Source organism: Lepisma saccharinum, chromosome 2 (genome assembly GCF_977018435.1).
Source record: "Lepisma saccharinum chromosome 2, izLepSacc3.1, whole genome shotgun sequence".
Classification (NCBI taxonomy): Eukaryota; Metazoa; Arthropoda; class Insecta; order Zygentoma; family Lepismatidae; genus Lepisma; species Lepisma saccharinum.
Window position 1 is genome coordinate 203415526 of NC_139230.1, and position 25802 is coordinate 203441327.

A 25802-nucleotide genomic window follows, 5' to 3' on the forward strand; every position below is an offset into this window, starting at 1 on the left:
GGTAGATCCTGTTTAGATCCACGCGTTTGCCTTTCCAGTTCATTGTTTTACGAAAGTTACAAGTTAGCGCATTCTTGGGATCGCTCGCTGGTCGGACAAGTCCAGGAAATAAGCAAGTGTGAATATTAACATGACGAGGTTTTCTCGGTTTAATAATCTCCATATCTCTACAATAAATACACATCCACTTACCACTCAAGTTTATATTTACACTGGCGAAAGCACTAACAGGAGAGGTGTCTATATAATTCTTATATTTACACTTCTGATCTGTTTACAATGCAAACGTGCAAACCATTTCAATTTCTTTTAACTGACCATGTAGAACTCACAAAGTTAATTAATTATTGGAAAGTCTGTTTTTGCTGTACTAAACATGAAGTCAATACCATACATAAAAGTAGCACCCACTTAGCTTGTAACCTTTCACAAGTATTGCACCAATTTGATAAGAAAACGCCTGACAAGTTTCTGTAAAGACCTTCTGTATAATCACCACAACTCCTCCCCATCTCATGAGAATTTATTAGACACTCTCTCTGCTTCTGTAGTAAGCTGAAAAAAATCCAAAAATTAAAGTATTACAAATCTAAAAGAGTAAAATATTACATTTCAAATTATGGATGCTTGAAGAGGAGGGAGATACAGGGATATGGTATCCCCCAGCTAGGAAGATTTATGCAAAGCATCCCCCCAGCGGTTTCATTGTCACCATGTTAAACCATAGGGGCATCTACCAAATAGCACCAAGGCTTGAGCAAACCCCTCCACCTAACAATTTCCACTTTAGTGTGTATGTATAATCTTTAAAGAATAAAAAACATGTGTACATACCAGACTCTCCACAGGGAAGCAAATATTTATTGTTAATTTGTTGCAGTTATTAAATGTTTTTCTCTGTACTATTTTCTTTATGGTAATTTAAATCACTGGATTTTACTGCCACTTTGCTTGCATTCTTATATCATGTTACTGATTTAAATTCACTTCACTGACTATGTCCCTGGCCTATTCTTAAACTACAGATGAAACTGTCAGAATATGACTTGAAACTATCTTATATTCAACTAGTAATGGAAATATATTTACCTGCATAAATTTCTACCACTTTCTAAACGCAAAATTTTTTGCCATATATTTGGTGGAATACCATCAGTACATTGCGTGGAACTTCTGCGACTACTTTCCAAACATTCCATTGACAGCAACAAGGCTACAAAATAAATTACACACCATAATTTTGCATAAATGATGTATCATGTTGTACACATTTGTGAAAACATGCTGAGAAATGTTGCTTTCAGCCAGGCAAGTTGTCGGTACCACTCGGGGGTACCTAGAGATGGAAAATAGGTGATAGCATGTCATAAGTCTTTGCCTTCTGTGTGTTATCACTCTATTTCTCAGATACCTTGATGTAAATAGAAACTTGTGATAATTTTTAATATTTTGATTTTTAATATTAGGAATGACAATTACAGTAATTATGATCTAAAAAAATAATGATGATGATAATAATAATTAAGATTATAATAATTACACTAATTAAAATATGTGAATATTTTAATAATATAATTGACAAGTTGGATGGGATTTAACACCATTACTGGATTCAATTGGCTATTTGCCCATCATTAATGCCGATATCTGAATTGATGTCTGAATTGACAACTGAAGTGCGCAGCTGTGAGAATGACAGTAGCATTCCAAGGACAGTGTAAGAGTTCATTGAGGAACGTGGGCTTGTTGTACAATGCCTCTAAAGTGCGATTTCCCTGAATCCATGGCATGGCGAGCCATAGGAAGGATGGAAGCTGGACACACAGAGAGCTATCAGTAGCCCTTGGAGTGTCTCAAAGTGCCATTTCTCGCCTGTAGATTCGGTTCCAAACAACTGGAAATGCGCGACGAATGTAAGGTCAAGTTCGTCCGCGAGCAACAACAGCAAGAGACAACGGGTACCTCTTGTAAATAACCGATTGGAACAGACGACAGAATGCAACGAAACTACAACATGCCATTATCAGAGTAATAGGGCGCAAGTGTCATCTCAAATTGTCTGCAATCGCCTTCTTAAAGATGGCCTCTATGCATATAGACTCATGGAGTGTGTTCCATCACCATACAGCTTTCAGTCCGTAGAAACTTGAATGAGGAACACTTCAATTGGGGCCACAACGAATGGGATTGAGCGCTGTACTCTGATGAGTTGCGGTTCAGCCTCCAGCCTTACAATAGACGTACCTTATCTGGAGGGAATGTGGAACACGATAAAACCCTGAGTTTGTGCAAAAACATTCTAAAATGGACGTAATAGACTGAAGGCTGGAATCAAAATTGTGGGACGTACGGATATCCAAGTCATCGAAAATTGTAGTTTGACGGCCCTTAGATATGAGGACGAGAACCTATGGCCTCTTGCCATGCCGTGCGCAGATGCAATAGGTGATCGTTTCCTTTTCATCGGTGATAATGCTCGTCCTCACAGCGTACTGTTAGTGCACAACGTGCCCGAGGACGAGGGAATAGATAGCATGGAGTGGCCAGCGTGATTACTGGACTTAAATACCATAGAGAATGTCTTGGATGCACTTGGCAGACGCGTTCTAGGCAGGATGTCACCTCCCTTAACTCTTCCAGAGCTGGAATTGTCCAAAGCGAAGACTTTCGAGGAATCCTCCAAGCTGTCATCGATCACCTCATCGAGCCCATGCCACACAGATGTGCAGCGGTGTTGGTCGTTCGATATCACACCATACTAGGGGTGAGTTACTGCTGTGACCCTGTCCGTTTCTCAGCTGTTGTATTGATACATACATTGCTCTATAGTGGCGCACATCATGTGAGCATTGTTTAAAGCGACTGTAGGGTCTTTCTGTTACCTGTGCTCATCCATAATCTACTGTATCTGTTCTCTGAATGTACTTTCAGTTGTATAAACATGGTTTTCGTTTTTCTTTCTGTTCCTCTCTGATCCAAGAAGAAGGCAGTGGATAGTAATGGCAGGTCAATTATCAGACAAGGCACTATTTGGTCGAATTATTGTGACAGCACAGAATCGGAATCTTCAAATGGGATTTCTCTTAGAACCATTAGCATGGTCATTAGAGACATACTTGCAGAAAAATGTTATCCCCCTGAGGAAATATCTGGAAATTTAGCCACGGCGATTGATGATTGATTGATTGATTTAGTTTATATTACTTCGCGTTTTGTGCCTCTTGGCTAATTTGCGAAGATGGGGATGAGTGATGAAATGATGAAATTGATGAATGGACATTCACAAACAACCAAGCCCGAGCGGGATTCAAACCCGGGACCCTTGGCGTCGCACGGCGATTGATGATTCAGAGAGTAAAAGAAGAGGAGTCAAACTTTGATGAGGACTATCTGCCTTGTGCATTGCTTTGCGGAGGGAAATGGGAGTCCAAGAATCGATGTCTGTTTAATACGTACAATGAGCCGTCTATAAAGTACACCGAAAGAACCAACACATGGGAAGAACTCGGGCATTAGTCACAGAGAATATCATCTTCCCAGATTGTCAGAAAGTGAAGGAAATTTCTAAGTCACGTAACGAATAAAACAACTCTAATTGCATATCTTGTTAACGAATGTAGGAAACCAGATCATTTTGTAAATCTTTTGAATAAAACACTTCGCCAACTGTGGATATAAATTATGCAAAATCACATCTGAAGCAAGCCCCAAAGTGCTCAATCTCAACAGTAAACATGAAAAAGATATGGTAATTTGTTGGTGAATACTGTCTCTGCTAATGAGAGGCTCAGATGACGCAGATGTGTGTATTATGTGTTTGAGCTTCCATGAAAGAATCATTGTTAAATTGTTTCTGAAATATAGTACCAAAATACCCATGATGGCCCTTGGCATTAGGAAAATAGCTTCAATTCTTATTAAAAATGTTTTTTGAAATATGATAAGTCTCCATATGCATTTGCAGGAAAAGGAAAAGTAAGTGCGTGGGAAATCCTTCCTGCCAACAAACACAGGAAATATGTTCGCAGCCTCGGAGATCAAAGGGATCTCAATGAAAAAGTAATTGACAAATTGTAGTTCTCGTGCTTACTGTATGCTCCAAAATCTTCCGTATATTATGTGAATGGCATGGCAAAGAAGGGTGAGATAGACATTTATCAACTTTCACCTTGGAGGAACTGTCTCAAGAAACATGCTGAACGTGCGATTATAAAGCCGCTATAAGCAAGAGATGTCTTCTGAATGATCCATGTACAATGTACATCTAGTCCACGTGGGGGAAGGTGGACATTGAAAAAAACACGATGGAGCAGAGCAGCTGGTAGTGTATTGGATGGACTGGCAGCCAGCACCTCAAACTGTGTTAGATCTTATAACGTTTTTTTCCTTACTTTCGCAGTTTTTTCGCCAGTTAATTTTGGAACACCCTGTGCACTTTCTTCTACTTTTACTTCCTTGATATTTTCTTTGCCAGCAGGACTCTTACATTGTTCACAGCAAAAATCAGCCTGATCATCTTTGAATGCACATTTGTTCATTTCCACACAATCTCTGTTGAACCTTTGTTTACAGACTGAACAAACAATTCCGCCGTTTGAAATCCTCAACCTGCCGCAACAGGACCTTTCCATATCGTTCCAGCCATGTTCGCACCACTGACTTACTTATCGCTAGCTTGCTAATCCCTTAATACCTTACAGCTGCAGCGAGAGGGAGAGAAAAAAAAAAAGAAACCTCCTCTTTCGATCAACCAGTACAGCTTTTTCTTCCATTTTCTTATGTAGAACACCAATATTTTACACACAAATAATCCAATATTAACATGATTTCTTAAATTTAACATAGTATCTCAACAAATAACCGAAGGATTTCCCGGATTTCGGCACCATATAACGATTTTCTTTGCTTTTACTAATAGTGCTATTTTTATTCTGCCGTCGAACAACGTCAACAACACAAAAGGAGACCAGCAGTGAATTTTTATATTTAAGAATCTAAGTATTCATACACCACAAAATACAGTATAAATATTTATTAAAGGCCCAGGCACGTGACGTCTGCGGTTTACAAACGATTCCGGAATACACAGATTAGTCAGCTTCCGGTGTGAATTTGTTGAGATATTAGACCAAACTTGGTTCTTAGAGGTTATTTCACAGAGTACTTACGTCTTCAATGTAACTACTTAGATATTACTTCACTTGGCGATAAACACGCTGAAAAACACTAACGTTGAACACTTAGGGGGAGTTGGGGGAAAACACAAATCTTGCTGATACCGAGTTCGACGTCTTCAATCTTCTAATCCTCCTGTAGTTGGTTCATAATAAACATGTAGCGTCTCTTCTTCAGTAACATGTTCTGGTAGAGATACTGCACAGACCGATAGTTCACTCACAGTTTATTATATAGACTCTATATCTCTTTCCGGCTGAGATCATGGCCATTAGTTCACTCACAGCTTGTTCTTTGCCCGCGAAACCAATAACCAACGTGATATGGGTCCTAACTGTATCAATGCTTGACTCGGACTGTCTTCTCTGCAACGTACATCAACCGTTCCCCAGAAAAGACGTTAACGTCTCTTGCCGCCCTTTTTTCACCAGCGAGGGTGGGTCAACTTTTATAAGGGGTGCGTCAAGATCGGTTACACTCTACTACCTTACAACTCCATTAGAACTGCCTCACTGATGGTGCTGTGGTAGCATCATCGCCTTGTAATCAAGGGGTCCCAGGTTCGATACCCGGTGATTCGGACCCCACTTTAAACTATAGGTCCAATCCCAATTAGGCTTACTGTGCATAAAGTGGACTTGAAACACCAAATCAATCAACCAACCAATTCAATAGAAACTACAAACTGCATCTTCTGTCTAAATAACATCAAGTGCACTGACAAGTGCAGACTATCCACACGTGAAAATCAATGAGTGATGACACCTATTGAAAAGATGATGATGATGAATGTAAATAATAAAATTTTGTTTATGTTAAATTATAACATACATGCGTATTTAAGATTTAGCCACTATTATTATTGAAAATTGTAAGTAAAATGTATGACTTTCATCTATGTCAGTATATAAGCAATATAATAAAGATTTATTACTATTGTAAAGATTATATTAATATTATTACACTTAATAATTATAACTATTATAAAGTAATATTGAATTTAATAAGTCTGTTGAAATTAAATTTATTTATTCAAATATTGTGATGAATTTATATGCTATTTATAAAAAATATGAAAAACCATTATTTTTCTGCTATTGTTACTAATTCAATAATATTAGATAAAAAGAAAAGAGTTATGACATGCTATCACACATTTTCCAGCCCCAGGCATACAGACCTTGCAACAAAATCATATGAGAACTCGTCCCCCCGAGTGGTACCGATCGCCTAAATTTGAGGTCCTGGCTCATGGACTATTTATTGTCTGCAGAAAATATTTTAATGTAAAATGAATTTACCATTGATTGGTTTATCTAATGAATGTAACTTACGTGCACCTTAGGTTGACTGTAACATGGAGATGGGGGGGGGTAATGGAAGAAAAGGGACAAGCAACTGGAAGGAAACTACAAACACATGCAAATAAATTGTGCTATGTCTAATAAGATAGAGTCTCAAAATTCCAATATGGTCTTCCACTTTTTTAGGAAATAGAAAATTACACTTGGGTATACCTTTAAAATGGATTCGCATGAACTCCTCAGATCCGCATAAGTAATCATGTGCTTTGCCTAAGCTGGCTATTAAAAGGCGATATTCATAGAAATCTTCAAAGTATCGACAATCACTTAGAACTTCAGTAAAGCATGTCAAAACTCTCTTTAGATTCCTGTAATAAGAAACAAATTCAAAATTTTATTGATTTACAATAAATAACTCGCTGTACAGGAACAAGGGTGCACCCTTGTGCATGCACAAGAAGTATAATGAAAATAGGGAGCACTAGAATAGTGTCATCTGAAAGCTATAAAAACATAAACTTGCCTGCTAAAAGCATAGAAATGGTGAACTAGAATTTCTTGATCCAGTTGTCATAGTAATCATGCATTTCTTTGTTCTTACATGATTGACTTAGGGAATGGTGAGTAGGGTAGGCCTGAGTTCAATTACTAGTGGCGCCCCTGGTGGTTAGGAGGAAGGGGTCGAACCGGTCAGTCGACCCTCCCCCAGACCCTAGAAATTGGCATCCATTATTTCAAGTTACAAAAAGAACCATAAAGATTGTTATTTTTCTTGATAATAACAGAATAAAGTTCAGTTAGCATGAGAACAGAATAATCAAAGTAAAAGATTAATTAGATAAAAAAATAGTGTAAAATGCAGTAACCAGGTTATGTTTTATGTTATTCAAAGTATAAATGGATCCAGTTCTATTAAACACTAAAAACACTTTACACGTGACGTTTCCACCTCATGCCTATCAGGGTCTCCCTCAGATGGAGAACTAAACTATATATGGTGGAAACCAAATGTCACAGTGTTTTTAGTGTCTAATAAAACTGCCTGGTCAGCAACTGTAGTGTTTCTTAACCTGAAAACAAGGCTTAATAGTGTTACCATTGAACAAGGTGTGCAATGATAATGATCATCATAACTAACAGTGATAATAATAATTATTATTTCTACTATTCAAGTTTTATCAAGGGTGTGACCACCCTTCAAAAATTACTAGCTACGCCCATTGTGGCATCTCAGTACTGAGAGGAGAATTGTGAGAGTTCCTTGAAACCATGAAGAGGCTACAGAAAGAGTCAATAATTTGACTCTGAGTCACCAGTGGAATGGTGGGGTCGGAACTTTAATCAAAACTGTTAGTTGAATAAGAACATACATCATTCCATAATTATTTATTGTTATTGTGTTTCATCAAGCACTTATTGAAAATTGTTTACAATGAGATTGATCACAAAATAGTTAATTTCAAGACACTTGTAATGCAGTTATGAACGTGTATAACTTATGTGATATGACAAGTTCTTCCATGAAAATAACATTTAGAGAGTCCATACAATACAAGTAGTTCACACAACATGGTAATCTCACGGAAACAGAAAACTCTCCAAATTAGGTCTGTGTTAGGTTGTGCTAGACATTTATCAATTTTTTATGCAAGACGTATAAAAAACAAATTGTATTGGACAACTATTGAAAAGTAAAATGATATATTCAAGTTATGATGTATGCCTAATTTTTGTATTGGATTAAAAGTAATGTAAGAGTAGTTGCATTCTAGATTATATTTCCATTACATTTCCTCAACAACCATTCAGGGATGAACTAAGGGAAAAGAGGGATATCACCACCCCAAAACTTCTAAAACTGACAATAACAATTAATGTAAGAGTAAATGGTGATCATCGCCATCTTGTGGTCCAAAATTAAGTGATGATCCATGACAGTGGCGTACGCAAGGGGGAGTACCGGGTTTAACCCCCCCCTTGAGCTTTTGAAATATTATGGAAAATGCTGTAGAAAAAAAAATGGCTGATTTAGCACAGTCAAAGATCTGCGACAGTAATAATAATAATAACAACAACAACAATACTACTACTAATAATAATTTGAATTATTATTCCCATGCAGCATGGATAGTGTTGCCCACGGGACGAGACGGGACAGGCTTTTAAAAATTCGAGACGAGACGAGATAGATCATGTGTCCCTTTGACAAACTAATATTTTCGAGACGAGGCAGCATTTCACAGCATTTCCACGAGATGAGACAGGCCAAAGTCTCGTCTCGTGGGCAACACTAAGCATGGAGAAAAGCACAACATTCCAAACACAATCTATGCGGCCGCAAAGTTCAATTTTGCAATTGTTTTTTGCAAAAAGTCGCGCAGTAACTCGCGAGAATTGTGAAAATTCCTTGCTTCGTCGCAGTTTGCCGACGTTATTGCGAACGTTCTTCCCGTTACTGATTTCGCATCCCCTTGTGAACTCTCAAGTGATGCTGAGTCTACATCCACACATCATTAAATAATGTTGAAGAAGTACTTTGTGAATCACCTAGAAGTGATAAATGTGTTGGAAAGTCTATAAACTTACTTTTGAACGAAAACATAGACTCGGTGGAATTTAGCAACATGTATTCTCATCATCCTGGGTGAGTTCCATAGGTAAAGGTAATATAAATTTCCCCGCGCATATAGCACCGTGTCATGAAGGTACATGTGGTGGTGTGGTGGGGCCCCACACATTCCCGATGTAGGCAATTTTGAGTGTGATCTGATCAGCTCCATGCTCTGGCAGCCTTTATCCCCCAGGGTTGCTCTCAGGTATCCGGGTGCGGGGACAAGGCTGAATAAATTCCAACCTATTCCGGGAATCGAACCCGGATCTCCCGCGAGGTTGTCAGACTAGAGCACCACTGCTCCTTGGATGAGTTTCATATTTTGATTATTTCAATTAATTTAATATATTTTATGGATTTTATGGATATCCCTTACACTTAAAATGTCTCACCTATCATATACAAATAACCATTGACTAGACAATTATTTCGCAACAAAGAAACAAAAATGCTCCTAGAATTTGTTAACAATCAAATGACTAGAAAGTAATTTTGTTTTATTGCTTTCATAAATATATTTATGTAGATCTCGACTACTTACCGGTAATAATAATAGTGATAATAGTTAGTAACAGCAGGTGCATTAGTATCATTATTATTTGTAGTAATTAAACTAATGAATTAATTTTAAGTATTATTAATTAATTAATTATGAGTATTATTATAATTAATTAAAGTAAAATAAAACAATGGTAATGTGAATTTGTAGAAAGTTTTAGAAATAACCCCCCCCCCCCGATGAAATCCTGCGTACGCTACTGATCCATGAGTCTAGAATTAAGCAATCTCCTCTGGAGATGTCACCTATAGCAAGCAATAAACCGTCAATGATACTAGGCCCTGTGAGGTCTTTAAGTTGCTTCTATGCATCCTTTGATGAACCATGTTTTGTTTTGGGGTGGCACCACTGATCATCACCCAAGAGAGTCCAAAGACAGTAACACGAAATAATTGAGTATTTTAATTCACCCATAATCCATTATTGGCCTTATCAATGATAAATTCAATTTGTCAAAAATCCTCATAGCTATTAACAAAATCCCCATAATATTTTCTTAAGTTCTGAATTAATTTTCTGTTAATGGGTTTGTCTTATATTGTGTGGCAGTGCATATTTTGTTATGTACATGTATATGTAAAATTAGAGATAACACATACTTGCAGCCTGATTCCAATTCATCACCATCTAAAAGTAAAGACCGTTCTGTCGAAGTTGTGTCGCTGAAAGTAGATACATAAAACTTATAGTAAGAATTTAGGCAGAAGAAAATATAACAATGTTTAATAAAAGCCATAATATTTTGAAATGATAATCATCATCTTCTTACTCCAATAGTAAGTACTGATAAAAAGTAATTGAACGAATTACAATGAACACATAATAAGATAATTATATGAAATTATGAGCTCACATTAATGTAACCATAAAAATAATTTATGACAATTTAGTGCTCAAACCAAAGTAGCCAAATGTGTTTGTTAGAATGTTAGGTTAATAGTTTTAAAAGTGGGTGGCCAAATGTAAGGACATGCTGTTGCAGGGGCGCCAACTTTTGAAAGATATTAGGTGAGCTCAAACACTTGAGCTATAAGTTCATAAAAACATATAAATCCTCCCTTCCATGTATATGATATTAATACACACGAACAATGCATCCTTACTTATTTATTTTAAAATTTGTTATTTATTGATTTAAATAAGCAATCCACCATGAATCACGATAACAAATATAATAATAATAATAATAATAATAATAATACGAAGAATTATTGGGTGGTTCCTGTGGAACCACGTAAGTTAGAACCACTGTACTGTTGGACAACAGTGATTTTGGTCGTGGTGTAGGGTGACCATAATATTTTGACCCAAAGAACGGGACATCCCAAGGTGATCAGTTCCCCATCCCCTCCTTTTTGAAAAATGAGTTAGGCCTAATTGTAAAATTATTGTTATTCTTAATGTATTATTATTTATTAAAGGATGGATCGCATAAGTGACACATCATGAATAATAAATGAAATATGGTATCCTGTTGTCAAAATTTATTAATTATTATAAACTCGGTATGATTTACATAGCATTTATCGTCCTTTCTGGTCAACCTATGATGTTAGTCCAATGCTGAAGTTGAGTAATGACGGAAGTATTTAACAGAAGAACTGCTCTTCTTGTGAGCTGCTTTATTCTTCATCAACAGTTTATAAATCTCCCGGAAAACCTTCTCTACATATCAGACACACAACTCTAGATTTTTCTTTTGAGTTTGTGTTAAGACGCAGGAACTTTAAATTCTTGTTGCAATTCCCTAAAGAAACTGCATACTTATTCTACAAATAACGGCACACACATAATACAACAATAAAATATATATTTTTAAGGATGAAATGTTTGGTTTTCAACAAAACTCCTAGCCTTTTATAAAACGGGACAAATAGTGGCTTTATAACCACCGGGACACAACTCTCAAACGGGACTGTCCAGGTCAAAACGAGACGTATGGTCACCCTATAGTGGTGGCAACATAAGGTCAGGTGTCTTTACGTTGCCATCATGTATATGTGAACACAAATATAAACTGTAGAACAAATTATTTCTGTAAAATATAAATTTGCACATCACTTTCTCGTACAAATAGTATCCATGTTGTCTTTCTAAAGTGTTTACTTAATTTTACACATTTCAACAGTGTTTATCTTTGATACATATATACATATACAGGGAGGTTATTTCAGTCGTTTACCGCCAGAGCGTCGGCCGCTCGGCGGCTCCTTCATGCAACAGGTCCCGGAAAATTGCGTTACAGGAAGTCCGTAACAGAAACAGCTTGTTTTGTAATGTTTCCACTTTTCACAATTACAGTTACAATTACAATTGAAATAAGCACATACCTTGTCGCAAGGATGCTGGAAAAGGTGTCCTCGCAAATACAAATATTTCTGGCACCTTATTCCTGACATCTAATCTTAGATTAGACATCGCTACTTTATCCTCAGTTGACATTAAGGGAAGACAGCATCCCGGCGCATAAAACAAACCGAAAGCGTAAAATGATATTTAAAAGTAGTAATAATGATGATCACTAACCTCCTGTGTTATAAGAGATGATGAAAATGACCTCCTTCAACAGCAATACAACACGTTTCTTAGGTTCAAGAGATCCTGTCTCTCGTAATTGCCTAACCACTTTTCTGCAAGAATTCGTTTTCAAGTAATTATCGTACATAAAAACTCTTTGTTCAAGACTATATTTGTTTAGCGGCATACCTAATGAACGAATAACAATTAACACACAATAAAGCACTAGCACTGAAGAGCACACTATCTCAATAACACAGTATAAACATAACGCGTACTGATAAACGCAAAGAGAAGTGTGCATGAGGGTACGGTACACTCACTACGTCTGGTAGCCGACAGTGTTGCTAACCATTTTTCGGCAATGTCCCTACAGACGTAGTCAAAATCTCCCTACAACTGACCAAATGTTCCTGCTCCACGTAAAGCGACTAAAGAAAACAACACCTCATGAGCATGCAAGACAGAAGATAAAATATACACATTTACTTACCAAATCTTTCTGCTCGGTGCTTCCACAATTAATGAAGAAGCGAATTTACAATACAGGACCCCTCCCCGATTTATGTAATATTTCGCATGCTCAGTAATTGAGGCCTCCTAATCACGAATTTGAAGGGGGGGTCACGTGTAGAAATTGCAAAATAAGTTAAATTGAGTGGTCCGCGATCGGCACGATTGCTTATTATTTATAGGAAGATTTTCTGTTTCCAATACTTAAAAAACGAAATATACATTCCTGATATTACTACGACCCCAAATTTTAACTATGTTTGCCTATCCTAATCTAACCTAACCTTACCTGAATGGTTCGTGGGGCTATCCGTCAATGGTTTGTGGGGCTACCCGTGCATGGTTTTTTGACCCCAAATTTTAACTATGTTTGCCTTGCCTAACCTAACTTAACTTAACCTTACCGAGAATGGTCAGTGGGGCTATCCGTGAATGGTTTTGCGCTAATTGTCATTACGAACCGATAAAAAAATCTTATTTTCGTAGCACTTTAACGGCAAACGTTCATCATCGAAGACGCCATTCTCGTATCCTGCAATTTTACGATCGATGCACTGTTGCCAAACTTACCTGTAATCAAATCTGTCCACATTGAACATGTTCTTCTACATCGTGATTGTCACTTTCGCATGTAAGCACCTTCTTTGGGCAATATACTGAAATCCATAAGTTTATTAATTAGCCCACAGCCATCCTCCTGCACACTCCACCTAACAATCTGTACAACATTAACAACTTTTTACTGTTCTCTTCCGCCATTCTTACACGATCCATGCTCTCCAAGTATGAAATCAACAGTGTGGCAACGCTGTAGACAGCGTAACTAATTGCGAACGTCAATTGTTCATATCAACAAATATGACTACCATACTTGTATACGGGCCTCCCCCATGGCGCAGTGGTAGCGTCATTGCCTTGTAATCAAGGGGTCCCGGGTTCGATACCCGGTGGAGGTACAAGTGGTTCGGGTCCCACTTTAAACTGTAGGTCCAGTCCCGATTAGCCTTACTGTGCATAAAGTGGACTTAAAACACCAACTCAAACCAAACCAAACCATACTTGTATACGGAGAATCATTGCGAGAATTGAAAAGCTTATTTTACAACTTCTACACGTTAATGAACAATTTTTTCACCTCATCCCAACATGTTAACTAGAGCTAAATCATCACGACTAATTATTTCGTGAGTATAAGACGTAGCATAGAAATTACAGAAGGGTCCGATATTGTAAATTCTTGCCTTAATGAATAATAGGGGTGTGCGGGACAGAATTGTTTGGGTTGGGACGGGATCGGGACGGGAATTTTTTTAAATCCCGACATTCGGGACGGTAAAATTTGCAATTTCCCGACCAAGTCGGAGAATTTTCGGGACGGGAAATGTTCGAAATTTCCCGAAGCTATTGAAATCTCGAATTCTACACGTCATTTTCACTTCAAGTGATTGTTTTTGCATTTCTAGAATAAAAACTTATAATTTCCGATAAGTTCCAGAAACTTACAATGCAGAAAACGTCGAGAATTAACGACTTTTTAGAGTGACCATTCGGTATTTCCCGACTGCTCGGGATCCCGAAAAGTCGAAAAGTCATTTCCCGAAGTCGGGATCGGGAGGGGAAATTTTTTTTCCGGATCCCAGTCCTGACTTTTCGGGATCCCGCACACCCCTAATGAATAACGTCGAGTCGTTTACTGTTGATTATGTTATTTGAAGTCATACATGTTGCTGCTGTGAAGAGATTGATGTTGGTTGGTGATGCTGTATTTCCTGCAGTCTTGAACAATTCTGGTCCCATTTTATTTCTCTTTTTTATTTTTGTATCACTTAACATTGAAAATATTATTTCCGTTTCCACGTTAGAATGTGGCGATGTTAGCACTATTTTCGCGAGAGTGGAAATGTTTTCAAAAAAGAACTTGCCTTGAAAGTTCTTGGTAAGTGATAACATGTTCCAAAATTCTGATGGAGATTTGTTGGTTAGTTCTTTTTTCTCCTCCTCGCTAAAGTATCCAGATAAACTAATCCATTCATTCCAAACCAAGCACGAAGAAAGTGCAACTGACTGGCGAGTAAGTTTTGCACCTTTGTACAATAAAATGTTATTTTCCAAGATTGGAAAAAGTCCCTACGTTTTCCCTCATTTGGCAAAATCTGTCCCTACGTCCCTCCGCGGGCGAAATATAGTGAAAAGTCCCTATGCTTAGGGACATGTCCCTACGGTTGGCATCACTGCCGACAGGTGTCGCATTCGTGCAGTATGAAGCGCTCTCTCGCGGCTGACAACTCCCCTGATAAGCTGCCGGCGCTCTCGCGACAACTGAGGATAAAGTAGCGATGTCTAATCTAAGATTAGATGTCAGAAATAAGGTGCCAGAAATATTTGTATTTGGGAGGACATCTTTTCCAGCATCCTTGCGAGAAGGTACGTGCTTATTTCAATTGTAATTGTAACTGTAATTGTGAAAAATGGAAACATTACAAAACAAGCTGTTTCTGTTACGGACTTCCTGTAACGCAATTTCCCGGGACCTGTTGCATGAAGGGGCCGCCGAGCGGCCGACGCTCTGGCGGTAAACGACTGAAATAACCTCCCATATACATGGTGTACCAGAAGTGATAGCCCAAACTGAAACGGTGAAATGTACACGATAGTACAAGCAAAAAATTCTCAGTAAACATGTTGTCGCAAACGAGCAGTTTGCAAGATAATTACAAATATTTGGTTACGATCCACCACTGACTTGATTGTTTGAACACATCGTATGCTTTTCAAGTGTAACGTGCCATAGTCCTACTTTGTAACAAATAACAGTATTTTAAGGTTCACCTCGCTAGACATTACTATTGCTTTATTACCAAGGACTATTGTACTGATGTTAAATGTTCGGCAGTGTTCAGTTTTAAACAAGGAAACCACGGAGTGCGCAAGGAGACAAGCGTACGATGTGTACAGTCACGGACACGTCTGGGTTGTAATGGCCTAATTAACTTTCAATGGAATCGCTACAACGCAGAACTGTCCGTGACTGTACAAACAATCAAGTCGGTGGCGGATTGTAACCATACCTTTTCAATTATCTTGCAAACAGTTCGTTTGTGACCCCACGTTTACTGAGACTTTTTTGCTTCTACTATCGTGTACTTTTCACCGTTTCAGTTTGCGCTATCACTTCTGGTACACCCTGTATATTAAATACATATATACATACATGCACACACACACACATATGTATATGTGTGTGTGTGTTTCCTTGTGTGCGTGTGCAAGAGATAGACTGATTTAATAAAATTGTTGTAAATATTCAAGCAATAATCTTTGAACAAATAGGCAAATTCTATCTACCTGTATCCTTGCCCTTTTGCTGGATTTACAATGGACTCGATGGATGGGAAGTCACGTTCCAAATAAACGTGAAGACAAATACCCACTCTCTTAGAATCATTTGTTGTACAGGCTTTTACTGATGTACAAAGAAACACTGTCAGAAAGAAATAGAAGTATATTTGTTATTACTTATCAAATGATATCTATACTACGCTAAATTATAAAATATATCTAATGAGGATGCATGATGAAATTTATGAATCACCATGGTTCGAACCCGGAACCTTCAGTGATGGGATTGTGAGTCAACCTTCAAAGGTGCTCGAAAACACTCCAAAGTGCCCTTTTGATACGTCACCACACTTGTCACTATACTCTATCCCCGGAATCTGTGGAGCAAGGCCACGCCTATCGGGGAGATCGAGTGGGCAGAGCGAAGCAGTACACGCTGCAGCGAAGGCTGGTAACTGCAGATGCTCCCCCTCCACGCAATCCCTCTCACGTGTTCATTTGGTGGAGCCGCCTCGCTTCACTACCTGAGCAGAGACTTGTTTTCGTTCGCTTGCTCCAGAGATACCCGAGACAGAATATAGAACGTTTTTTACACAATCCTGAATTAGTGTCATTTGCAGCATGTTATTTTCCCAGCCATATCTTCACATACTTGTGAACTGAAATTGGTCAACTGTTGGGCCTTCACAACATTATGTTCACGATCACGTGAAACCAGAAGTACTTAACCGTAAGAAGCTCACTGGAGTAGAAACAAAAAAAAAACGAAAGTAGAAGATATATATATGCATCAGCCCCGTCTAGTTGTCTGCACCTTTTGACTCGCTTTGACACTATTTGCACCGAAGCGTCTAGTTCAGCGTTGCCAACCCCTCAGCTACGAAAAGTGCTGTTCGAATTGTGAAATTATGCTAGAATGCAACCCAATTGTGCTAGGGCAGTATTTATTATTATTATTATTAACAATATATTTTATTACTATTTTCAAAAGTTATATTTTATCCCACCCTAAGATCTATTTATTTTAAGTCACATTTTTGCCTTAGGGTCTCTGGGAGTAAGTACAACAATGAGGGTGAATAAAGAACTGATGAAATGGTCTATGGACTATGGGATGAAAAAATCATAAATACATGTCCATACCTTACCAAGGGTCGAACTAGGGCATGTGGCTTAGTAAATTTGTAAAAATACTTCACATATTTTTTCTAGCAAATGGGGAGAGGGACAAGTACTACAGGGGTGGGGTCGGTGTATAACTCACAAATATCTTTCATATACTACTGAATTTTTTTGCGTTGTATGGAAGGACGTATTAACCCATTTCCACCTCCGACAACACCTTGCTAGAGACACACACTTTTGTGCTAGTTCTTTACAACTTTCAAATGCTCATACAATGCATTTATATGTAAAGTAACATTTTTCCAAATGAAAAAAGGGAAAGGAAAGGAAAAAAGGTACTCACCAAACGAAAAAATAAAAACGGCCTCTTTCCCACTCCTTTCTATATTTCTGAGCATACGACTCCCATTTCTGGTTTAAATCACCACGGTCTTTTTTGTTCTTTTCGGGAGTTTCAAAGTTACTTCTTTTGCTATTAGTACGCATTTTTCGAAATTGTTCCAAATATATTTTATGTAAAAATAATTAAAAAGCAGAAAAAAACCACTTATGGATACACTCAAACACACCACACTCAAAAATACACTGAAAGACGCACACACGAAGAATTAAAATCATGCACAGGAACAACGCTTTTTTCGCCGCGGGAGACCGCTTCCGAAATGGTAAGATGTCGAGTTGACTGAACCGAACCAAACACAAGCTGAAGACAAAGATGGTCAAAATTTGCCGACAAAGGAGGGTGCCACATGAGCTTTATATGTCAATAAAATTTTCTACTAAACATTCCTCACGAAAATACAGGCACCGCAAATGGCTGACACCTTGTGTCGGTGCTATGAATGAACAAACTTTTGAGGGTGGGCTGCCCCAACCCTCCTCTTCGATTTTATGGTAGGAAGATGCGGAAGAGATGAAATGCGTTGGTGGGGGACGGGATCACTGGGCCAGTTTACTCTCTTTTGTTGGAAACATGTCCACTCCTGAAATAGAGATGTGAAGTTACTTTTATTTTTACTTCTTCAGAGCACTTTCCTTTGAATGCAATATCTACCGACGGTTGCAGATTATGCTAGATTTGGCTGTTATGCCAAACACAGGGTGCTAGGTGCCAAAGACGGTTAAATTATGCTAGGTTTAGCACCATTATGCTAGGGTTGGCATCGCTGCTAGTTGGTTGCACGCACGCAGGGGGTGCTCGTTCGGCGGCGCAGATCGTATGCGCAGTGGTCCATGGATGCATTACGTCATCGTCGAGAAGCTCGGCACGGAAAAGACTAGTTCCTTATGCAAATATTGAGATATTTGACAACGAATATCTTCTAAAATATAGTAGCAGGGGGAAAGTTACAACTTTTACTGTTAAGATTCATCCTTTCTAATCAATTTATCATAAAGTTGATTCAAATGTGTAAAATGGTTTTCAAGAAATCGTGTTACGAAGGAACACCTGTTTTGTTCTCTCCAGGCTTCCAATGTAAGGGAGTTTTAACTTAAGCGTGTTGGATTTCTTTTTGCTCTATGTTTTGAAATAAGATTATTTTGTTCTTGTCAACTGAATTCATGCCTAAATGCTATGGAAAGCTGTGAAAACTATTATCAGAAAACTAACGGAAGAAATCTAAAATATCACAGCCTTTCCAGTCGGTAATTGCGTAAGTAAACGAAAAGACAAGATTGTTATAAAAAATGTGGGATTGCCCATTTTTGTGAAAAAGGCATTGTGCGAGATCTAAAAGCAGAACATTTTAATATTGTTTGTAAATGTAAGGGTGTAATAAACATGACTGCTTCCCGTAAAATATCACTGCACTCTCCACGTTTCTCTTCTGTCTTTTCTTTGACGCCGTCAATAGCTTCAACACGTTGTTTTTTATATATATATTTGTCACATATTTGTTTTAATTAGTATTCTGCTCGTTCCGCCACCTGAACGCAGCAGCTAGGGCTCAAAGGGCAGTGCAGTTACACTGGAAGAAGGCTCAGAAATGGCAGGCTTCAGAAGTTAACTCATCCAAATAAAATTAAACAGGTATGTGCTCTCTCTAAATTTAAATCATAGTTCACAAATAATTTGATTAAAAGTTTTAAAAGTATCTGTTTTATTTAATAACGTATTAATTGGTGCATTCTTCTCCAGCATAGCTATAGGCAGTGACCACACTACCGGGGGGGGGGGGGGCAGGACAATTTCTCTCTCTCTCTTATCTGCCACCAGTATAACGACAAAATTAAATAAATACTCTTTTAGCCAAAATATGCATTTTTGTGTCGTATGTAACGGAATAATAAACATGATTGCCCCGGGAAAATATGATTTACCCCTCCATCTTTTCTATTGCGCCGTCACTAGCTACAACATATTTTGATTTCTATTGTTCCCACATATTTATTTTAATTTTATTATTGTGAATCATATTCCACTGTGTTACCTCACTTAGCCACACCCCCCACACCCCCACACACACACACATGTACGATTTCAGTTGTAAGTTTTAGACTAAGCTTGTCAAATGTCCACTTATATCTTTGTATTCTTGAGCCATTTAAAAATAATCATTTCGCTCCTTCTTCTGGACGATGTTTTCCCACTGGAAGCCCCTTTGCAGATCGAGATCCGGAGCTATAGCCTTCCCAAGCCACCGTCCCCTCCAAATACTGTCCTGGCCTTATGAAAGAAAAATATATGTATTTATACGAAATATTAATTTGACTTGGCAGTTTCTATTTTCGAACAGGAATAAGTTTTAAATTTTAATAGCTTCTAAATTTACACTAGCAATTTTGAGTAAAGGTTTTGCGTAGAGACTGCAAGGTCAACTCTAGATATTTCAGATATAATAATTTTCATCACAACGTCTAGTAATAATTATTTGTTACTTCAATAACCTCCTCGCAAATATTTCTCGCATATTAAAACATAGATGCCATATGATTGTCATTTTCTGTTTATTTCCTTGTAATGCTGACCTCCGTGGCGAAGTGGTTAGCACAAGGGCCAAGGGCCCCCACGTTCAAATCCCCGCCCGGGCATGGGTCTACTTTCCTTTCATCAATTTCAACATATTATCACGCATCCTCATCTTTGCGATTAGCCATATGTGACAGATAAGCAAAGTAAAATAAACTAAGTTTATTAATCAATTATTTTTTTCAACTCTTTAATTCTTCTTTAGCATGCCACGTTTTTGTTAAAATTATATTACGATTTGTAAAATGAAATTCTAAAGGAGAACACGCAAACTTTCTTTGTAGCGCATCGGTCAGAAAGTTTCAGGAATATGGATTTCCAAATACATTTTTTTCAGATGTACTTTGCCCCCTTTTAAATGTAGCGTGTTTTCAATTATGTTACTAATCATTAAAAGGATGCCTCAATACCATCTTGGAGGATGACAATTAATATGTTTCCCCTCCTAAAAGTAATAATATAATTTCGCTCTCTGAATCTCCCATATAAATGCTAGGGGCCGTCTGCTTCAGCCGAGCTCACTCCCTCTCTGGTGACGTCACGCGTTCGTGCAAGATCGGCAATCTTCGGATGGCTTTACCTAATCTCTGTGTACCTTGGGTTGCACGGTGCAACACCGAGTCGACTAGAGTGCGCGTCAAATCTCCTGCATATGGCCTTGAACGGCTGAACAGCACCAGCGAATCACAGACGTGCGGCGTTGCCTTGTTCCGTGACAAGGCGTTTCGCTCAACCACGCTGTCTCTTTTCCATACGAGATTTCGACATAGCACCGCTGCAGTGCGCTGCTATCGGCTATCGCCATATGCAGGAGATTGGACGCGCACTCTAGTTCGTTGATTTGGAGTCAAGTAGTGTATTTGGTGTCTGCACTACCTTCCGGACCGGTGTATGTATGGTGTATGGTCACGTGGTGCGTGCTAACTAATCAAATGACCGTTTAAAGCAGCAGACAGGCATTTCTTGAATATTCTGAACTTGAACACCGCTTTTCGTCTAGTTGGTTGAACGTCATTTCCTCGCACCACCCTGACACTGGATACACCTGCACTGCACAGAGTGTTAAAAAGTGCAGCCAACTAGACGGGGCTATTGTATCAGAAGTAAGGTTAACCAGAGGGTAAACGGCGTATACCGCCGTATACCCTCGACTACAGCCCTTATGGGAAGCACCAGAATCTGGAATTTAAGGGTGTTAATGGGGGTGCAGAACTTGCCGTGAAGGGTGAAAGGTACGTACAATTATTTTTTTTTAAAAAAACATCAATTATATATTAAGCTTGCCTCAAACTAGTAACTCAGTCACATTGGTTATTATTATTAAATGGAGATTTTACCACCATAAAATGAATTTTGTTAAAATAAATTATTAAACTATTATGGATTTGTGGGCGTAACTTGGGACCTAACTTTGGGAGTTCTGAATCGAACTTGGACAGAATCAAAAAAAGTTTTCTATCCCACAATAATAGCTTCCAGGACTATTTTTTATAAATGCTCTTACATTTGCGAAATCATAAAAATTACCCATTACTTTATTCTTCAGGTCTAACGAGGTTAAATGGAGCCTCCCCGATGGCGCAGTGGTAGCGTCGCCGCCTTGTAATCAAGGGGTCCCGGGCTCGATACCTGGTGGAGGCACATAGTGGTTCGGATCCCACTTTAAACTGTAGGTCCAGTGGACTAAAGTGGACTAAAAACACCAACTCAATCAATCAATCAATCCAACGAGATTAACGAAAGTACCACTAACTTGTAAATTTTAATAAACCTGACATGTGTGCTTTTGCATCTGCTATTTTGAATATTTAGTGACTTTCTTGCAGTATGCGAATAAGAAGATCGCAGGAGTAAGTTTATCTAATATTTGATATCCTAATATAACCAAAGTACAGACAGAAAATGAGCAGAATGACATCATAATGTAGCTATTAAAAAAGAGAAGGATAATACAGAGTGGTGCAAAAGTAAGTTGGCAGTCTTTCTTTTGTGTTTTTTGAATTTTACATTGAGTGGTAGCATTGAGTGGCCCCCACGAGCCCCAGACATTACGCCCATGGATTGACATAATGCTACTGTTGTAATAAATGGCAACGCTAAACTACTTGGCATATGTCAACTGTGAACTTTCAAACTACTTTTGCACCACCGTGTATAATAAATTTATGTAGGAGGCTATGTAAAATAGAAAGAAACAAATCATTTCATTTTTAATTGTGACTGCTTTGAGATAAAATTGTTTTTGAATGGTACTTAAATAACAATAGTAAGGAATCTCTCCACAGGAATTATGATGACAGCTTTGCTAAAGTCAATGTATCTGGCAAAGTTATTCAACGTTAAATTCTCAAACATGAACAATATGTTCTTTTATCACTAAAATATCGATTACCTTATCACTGCACTGCAGTGACTGAAATAAGAGCCCCTCAAACCCTGCGTTTCGAGAGGGCCCCGGTGTGACAGGAAGTCACAATTTTGATTCAGGTAAAGGACAAGAAAATGGGGACAGGAAAAACGACGAATTCATCGTTTCAAATGCTTAAGAATTTTGTTGAGCAGATGGTAGTGACTATGATAGAGTATCTTTGTTCGATACCCGGTGGAGGCACATAGTGGTGCGGATCCCAATCTCGATTAGCTTTACTGTGCATAAAGTGGTCTTAACACACCAAATGAATCAATCAATGATAAGAGTGTATTTATAAAAGGAGGGCAAGGTGCCAGGTAGGGATACGCTCAAATTCTCTAGAAGGTTATTCAAGAGTTTTTCATTGTATTATCTCCATGAAAATATGCACTCAGTGTATCTCATATAATACAGCATGTAGAGGAACGTTTTCTAGTAGACCCCAATGCAGCCGACCTCCGTGGCGGAGTGGTTAACACGAAGCCAGAGGAATCGGGTTCGAATTCCGGCCTGGGCGTTCTTTGTGAGTGTCGCTTCATCAATTTCATCATATCATAAGTCATCCTCATCGTCGCGATTAGTCAAAAGTAGCATAAAAGCGACGCTAAATAACAAAAATCAAATCTAATATTTTCTCACAACACAGGCTGTCTCGTATGCAATCGCGAAGCACCGTTTCACGATTTTCACTAACAAAGAGGGGTGTAAGGTTGAACCTTTCAATAGACGCTCAAATGTGAACCTCCCCTCCACGTAGTACACGCTGGACTGAATTTTGGAAACTAGCGTCTGTAGCGCTCGTGTCGTGTCGATGTTAGTGATTGTCTCTTCATCCATCTAATCTTATCACTAGGGAACGGAACTTTAGGTAAATAAATGTTTTTTCTGCGATAAGATAGAGACCCTCGTTTTTGCCAAAATTCTGATCATAGCCTTATACGTGAACGCAGCAAATTTTATTTTACATAAAAACACATATCTTCCAGTTTTCCGTATGTAAATACATATTTTGCGAATTTTCATTTTAAATACATAAACTCGCTCATTGTCTTCAGCTACCTCGAAATCCTCCAAGGAAAAAAGGTTTATTCTCCGCACCTTTTTCATATCGAGAGTGTTAGGTTTATTTTGTCTTTGAACACGCTCGCTGGCAGACTTCTGGCGCCTCGCCTACGATCCTACTGGGGGAAAATATTAACCCCACTGGATCTAACGCACAAGTGCTAATGTCTAAATATACAGAAATTTTTGGGAAAAACCAAGGTTTTCAAACTTTGTCACAAATTGCACGTGTTTTGGAAGGTGAGGAAGAGGAAGCTTTGGAAAACTTCAGCGTTAGTGACATTTCGTGCTTCAAATATGCAAGAATTGTTTCTTGTGACGTGGAGCGATCTTTCTCACAATATAAGATGCTTTTTAGAGATAATTGTCACAGATTTACAATGGAGAATTTGGAAAGAAACTATGGGGATCCACTGCAACTCTTCCAAAAAATAGTTCACTAAGAGGTAAGCATTTAGAAACTGATTTCAGGTGTTTAAAATGCATGTAATATTTTGTTTTTGTTACAAAATGTTTTTTTTTATTTTTGTCACATATTTTCCTGTTTTTATCACATATTTTCAACATTATGAGACATAAAAAAAAAAATATTTCTGAGTTTTTTAGCACATAAAGTTCCGTTCTCTACTTATCACCATTCATTCTCATCTTCGCGATTAGCCAAAACCGGAAGAAAAGCGAAGTAAATTAATAATATGGAACCAAACAGCGTGTAAAGCTACAATATTTTCTAATAACTAAAGCAGCTTACGAAAAACTGTTTATCCTGTATGCAACTGAGAAGCACCGTTCACGATTCTCACTGACAAAAAAAAGAAACATTTGATTGGATCTGATTTTTGTTATTTACCGTGAATTTTCTGCCACTTTTGGCTAAGAGCGACGATAAGAATGAGTGACGATGTGATGAAATCGATGAAGGGCTCACATGTTCAGGCCGGGATTCGAACCCGGGATCCCTGGATAACTACTGTTATAACCACTCTGCCACGGAGGTCGGCACAAATAAAGCATGTAAAAATAAATCACAACCACAATTTCACAAATACACGTTCTATAGCTTGAATCTATTAAATAATTACAACATGCGATTGTACCGTTCTTGTGCCGGACCCTGTGGCCAAGACGCCAAGGGTCCCGGGTTCGAATCCCGCTCGGGCTTTATTGTTTGTGAATGTCCATTCATCAATTTCATCATTTCATCACTCATCTCCATCTTCGCAAATTAGCCAAGAGGCACAAAACGCGAAGTAAAATAAACTAAATCAATCAATCAATCAGTGAACCGTTCTTGTAGGTACCCAAACGTCAACCTTTCTTCCACGTAGTACACCCTGGACTGCAGACTAGCAAGGCTCTGGCGTTTGGCTCTGGCTCTGTCGTCTCATATTATCACCATTCATCCTCATCTTCGCGATTACGAAAAGGGCAGAAAGGCGAAATAAAAATTCAATCAATCAACAACACACGAGAATTCACTGTTTGGTCTAAATCGCTCACTGCGAACTAAGCAAATGTATCTATTAATACTAGAAGATGGTTGCAATGTGTGTTTGGCAATCTTCCACTTACTTGCGCCAAGAACCCGTCGCCACAGCTCCATGTCTCACTCGGACTTCTCGGGGTGTGAAGTTGAAGGTGATACGACCACCGGAATTCCCCACTTCCTCTTCCGTTGGAGCTATGTTGTGAGAATCACGAGAAGGAAGGAAGGAATCTCCTCCACTTCCTTTCCACGAACCATCCTGGTAAAGACAAAAAAAGGAAGGGGTGGGGGGCAGGATCTAGTCTAGATTGGGAACGGTCAACGTCTTTCAACGCGTATGACGTAACATGTTTAGACGGGAATTCCATTTTTAAATATCTCTCGATTGGAACTAGGTCTCGACTACGTTTTTTGAAGAAAAAAATGGAAAGGCAAGGTATTTGTTATCCAAAAACCGTGCATGTAATGAAGCGTCATTTCAGTGGGGGATTAAGGACTTTTTTTTGGCTGATTTTCTAAAGTGTCTTCTATTAACTTCATTACTTGAAGGGGTCGGGTGTAAAACATGGTAAGTGACATTTTGGTCATTTCTGAGTTCATTAAGAAAAAAAGGTTATTTGAAACTATACTGTAGATTAAATTGTTCTTGTGTTGTGTTAAATCAGTCCAATGCAAATTGTATGACATGGCAATTTCACTCGAAAATGGATGGCAGACACACATGACACAA

At 38.4% G+C, this 25802-nt stretch overlaps 1 protein-coding gene across 2 annotated transcripts; it reads right to left on the reverse strand.

Annotated features, from left to right (window-relative positions):
- Nucleotides 1–295: 295 nt before the first annotated feature.
- On the reverse strand, nucleotides 296–25286 carry LOC145981036 (uncharacterized). 2 transcript variants are annotated; one of them, XM_083114134.1, is made up of 6 exons: nucleotides 25159–25286; nucleotides 16025–16160; nucleotides 10249–10311; nucleotides 6693–6847; nucleotides 1090–1213; nucleotides 296–555 (listed from the first exon to the last, which is right to left on the reverse strand). In XM_083114134.1, exons 1-6 carry the CDS (start codon nucleotides 25187–25189, stop codon nucleotides 345–347), a joined length of 720 nt encoding a protein of 239 aa, XP_082970260.1. In that variant the 5' UTR covers nucleotides 25190–25286; the 3' UTR covers nucleotides 296–344. The 2 variants fall into 2 exon arrangements, with proteins under 2 accessions (XP_082970260.1, XP_082970269.1); XM_083114143.1 differs by lacking the exon at nucleotides 1090–1213 and having other exon boundaries at nucleotides 402–555.
- Between the last annotated feature and the right edge of the window lie 516 nt (nucleotides 25287–25802).

Coding starts and splice junctions, on each gene's coding strand:
- LOC145981036 (XM_083114134.1), bottom strand. CDS start 25,189: ATGGAGCTGTGGCGACGGGTTCTTGGCGCAA. Junction 1,214..6,692: donor CATGCGAATCCATTTTAAAG/GTATACCCAAGT, acceptor TTTATTTTGTAG/CCTTGTTGCTGTCAATGGAA. Junction 556..1,089: donor AGTGGTAGAAATTTATGCAG/GTAAATATATTT, acceptor GATTTTTTTCAG/CTTACTACAGAAGCAGAGAG.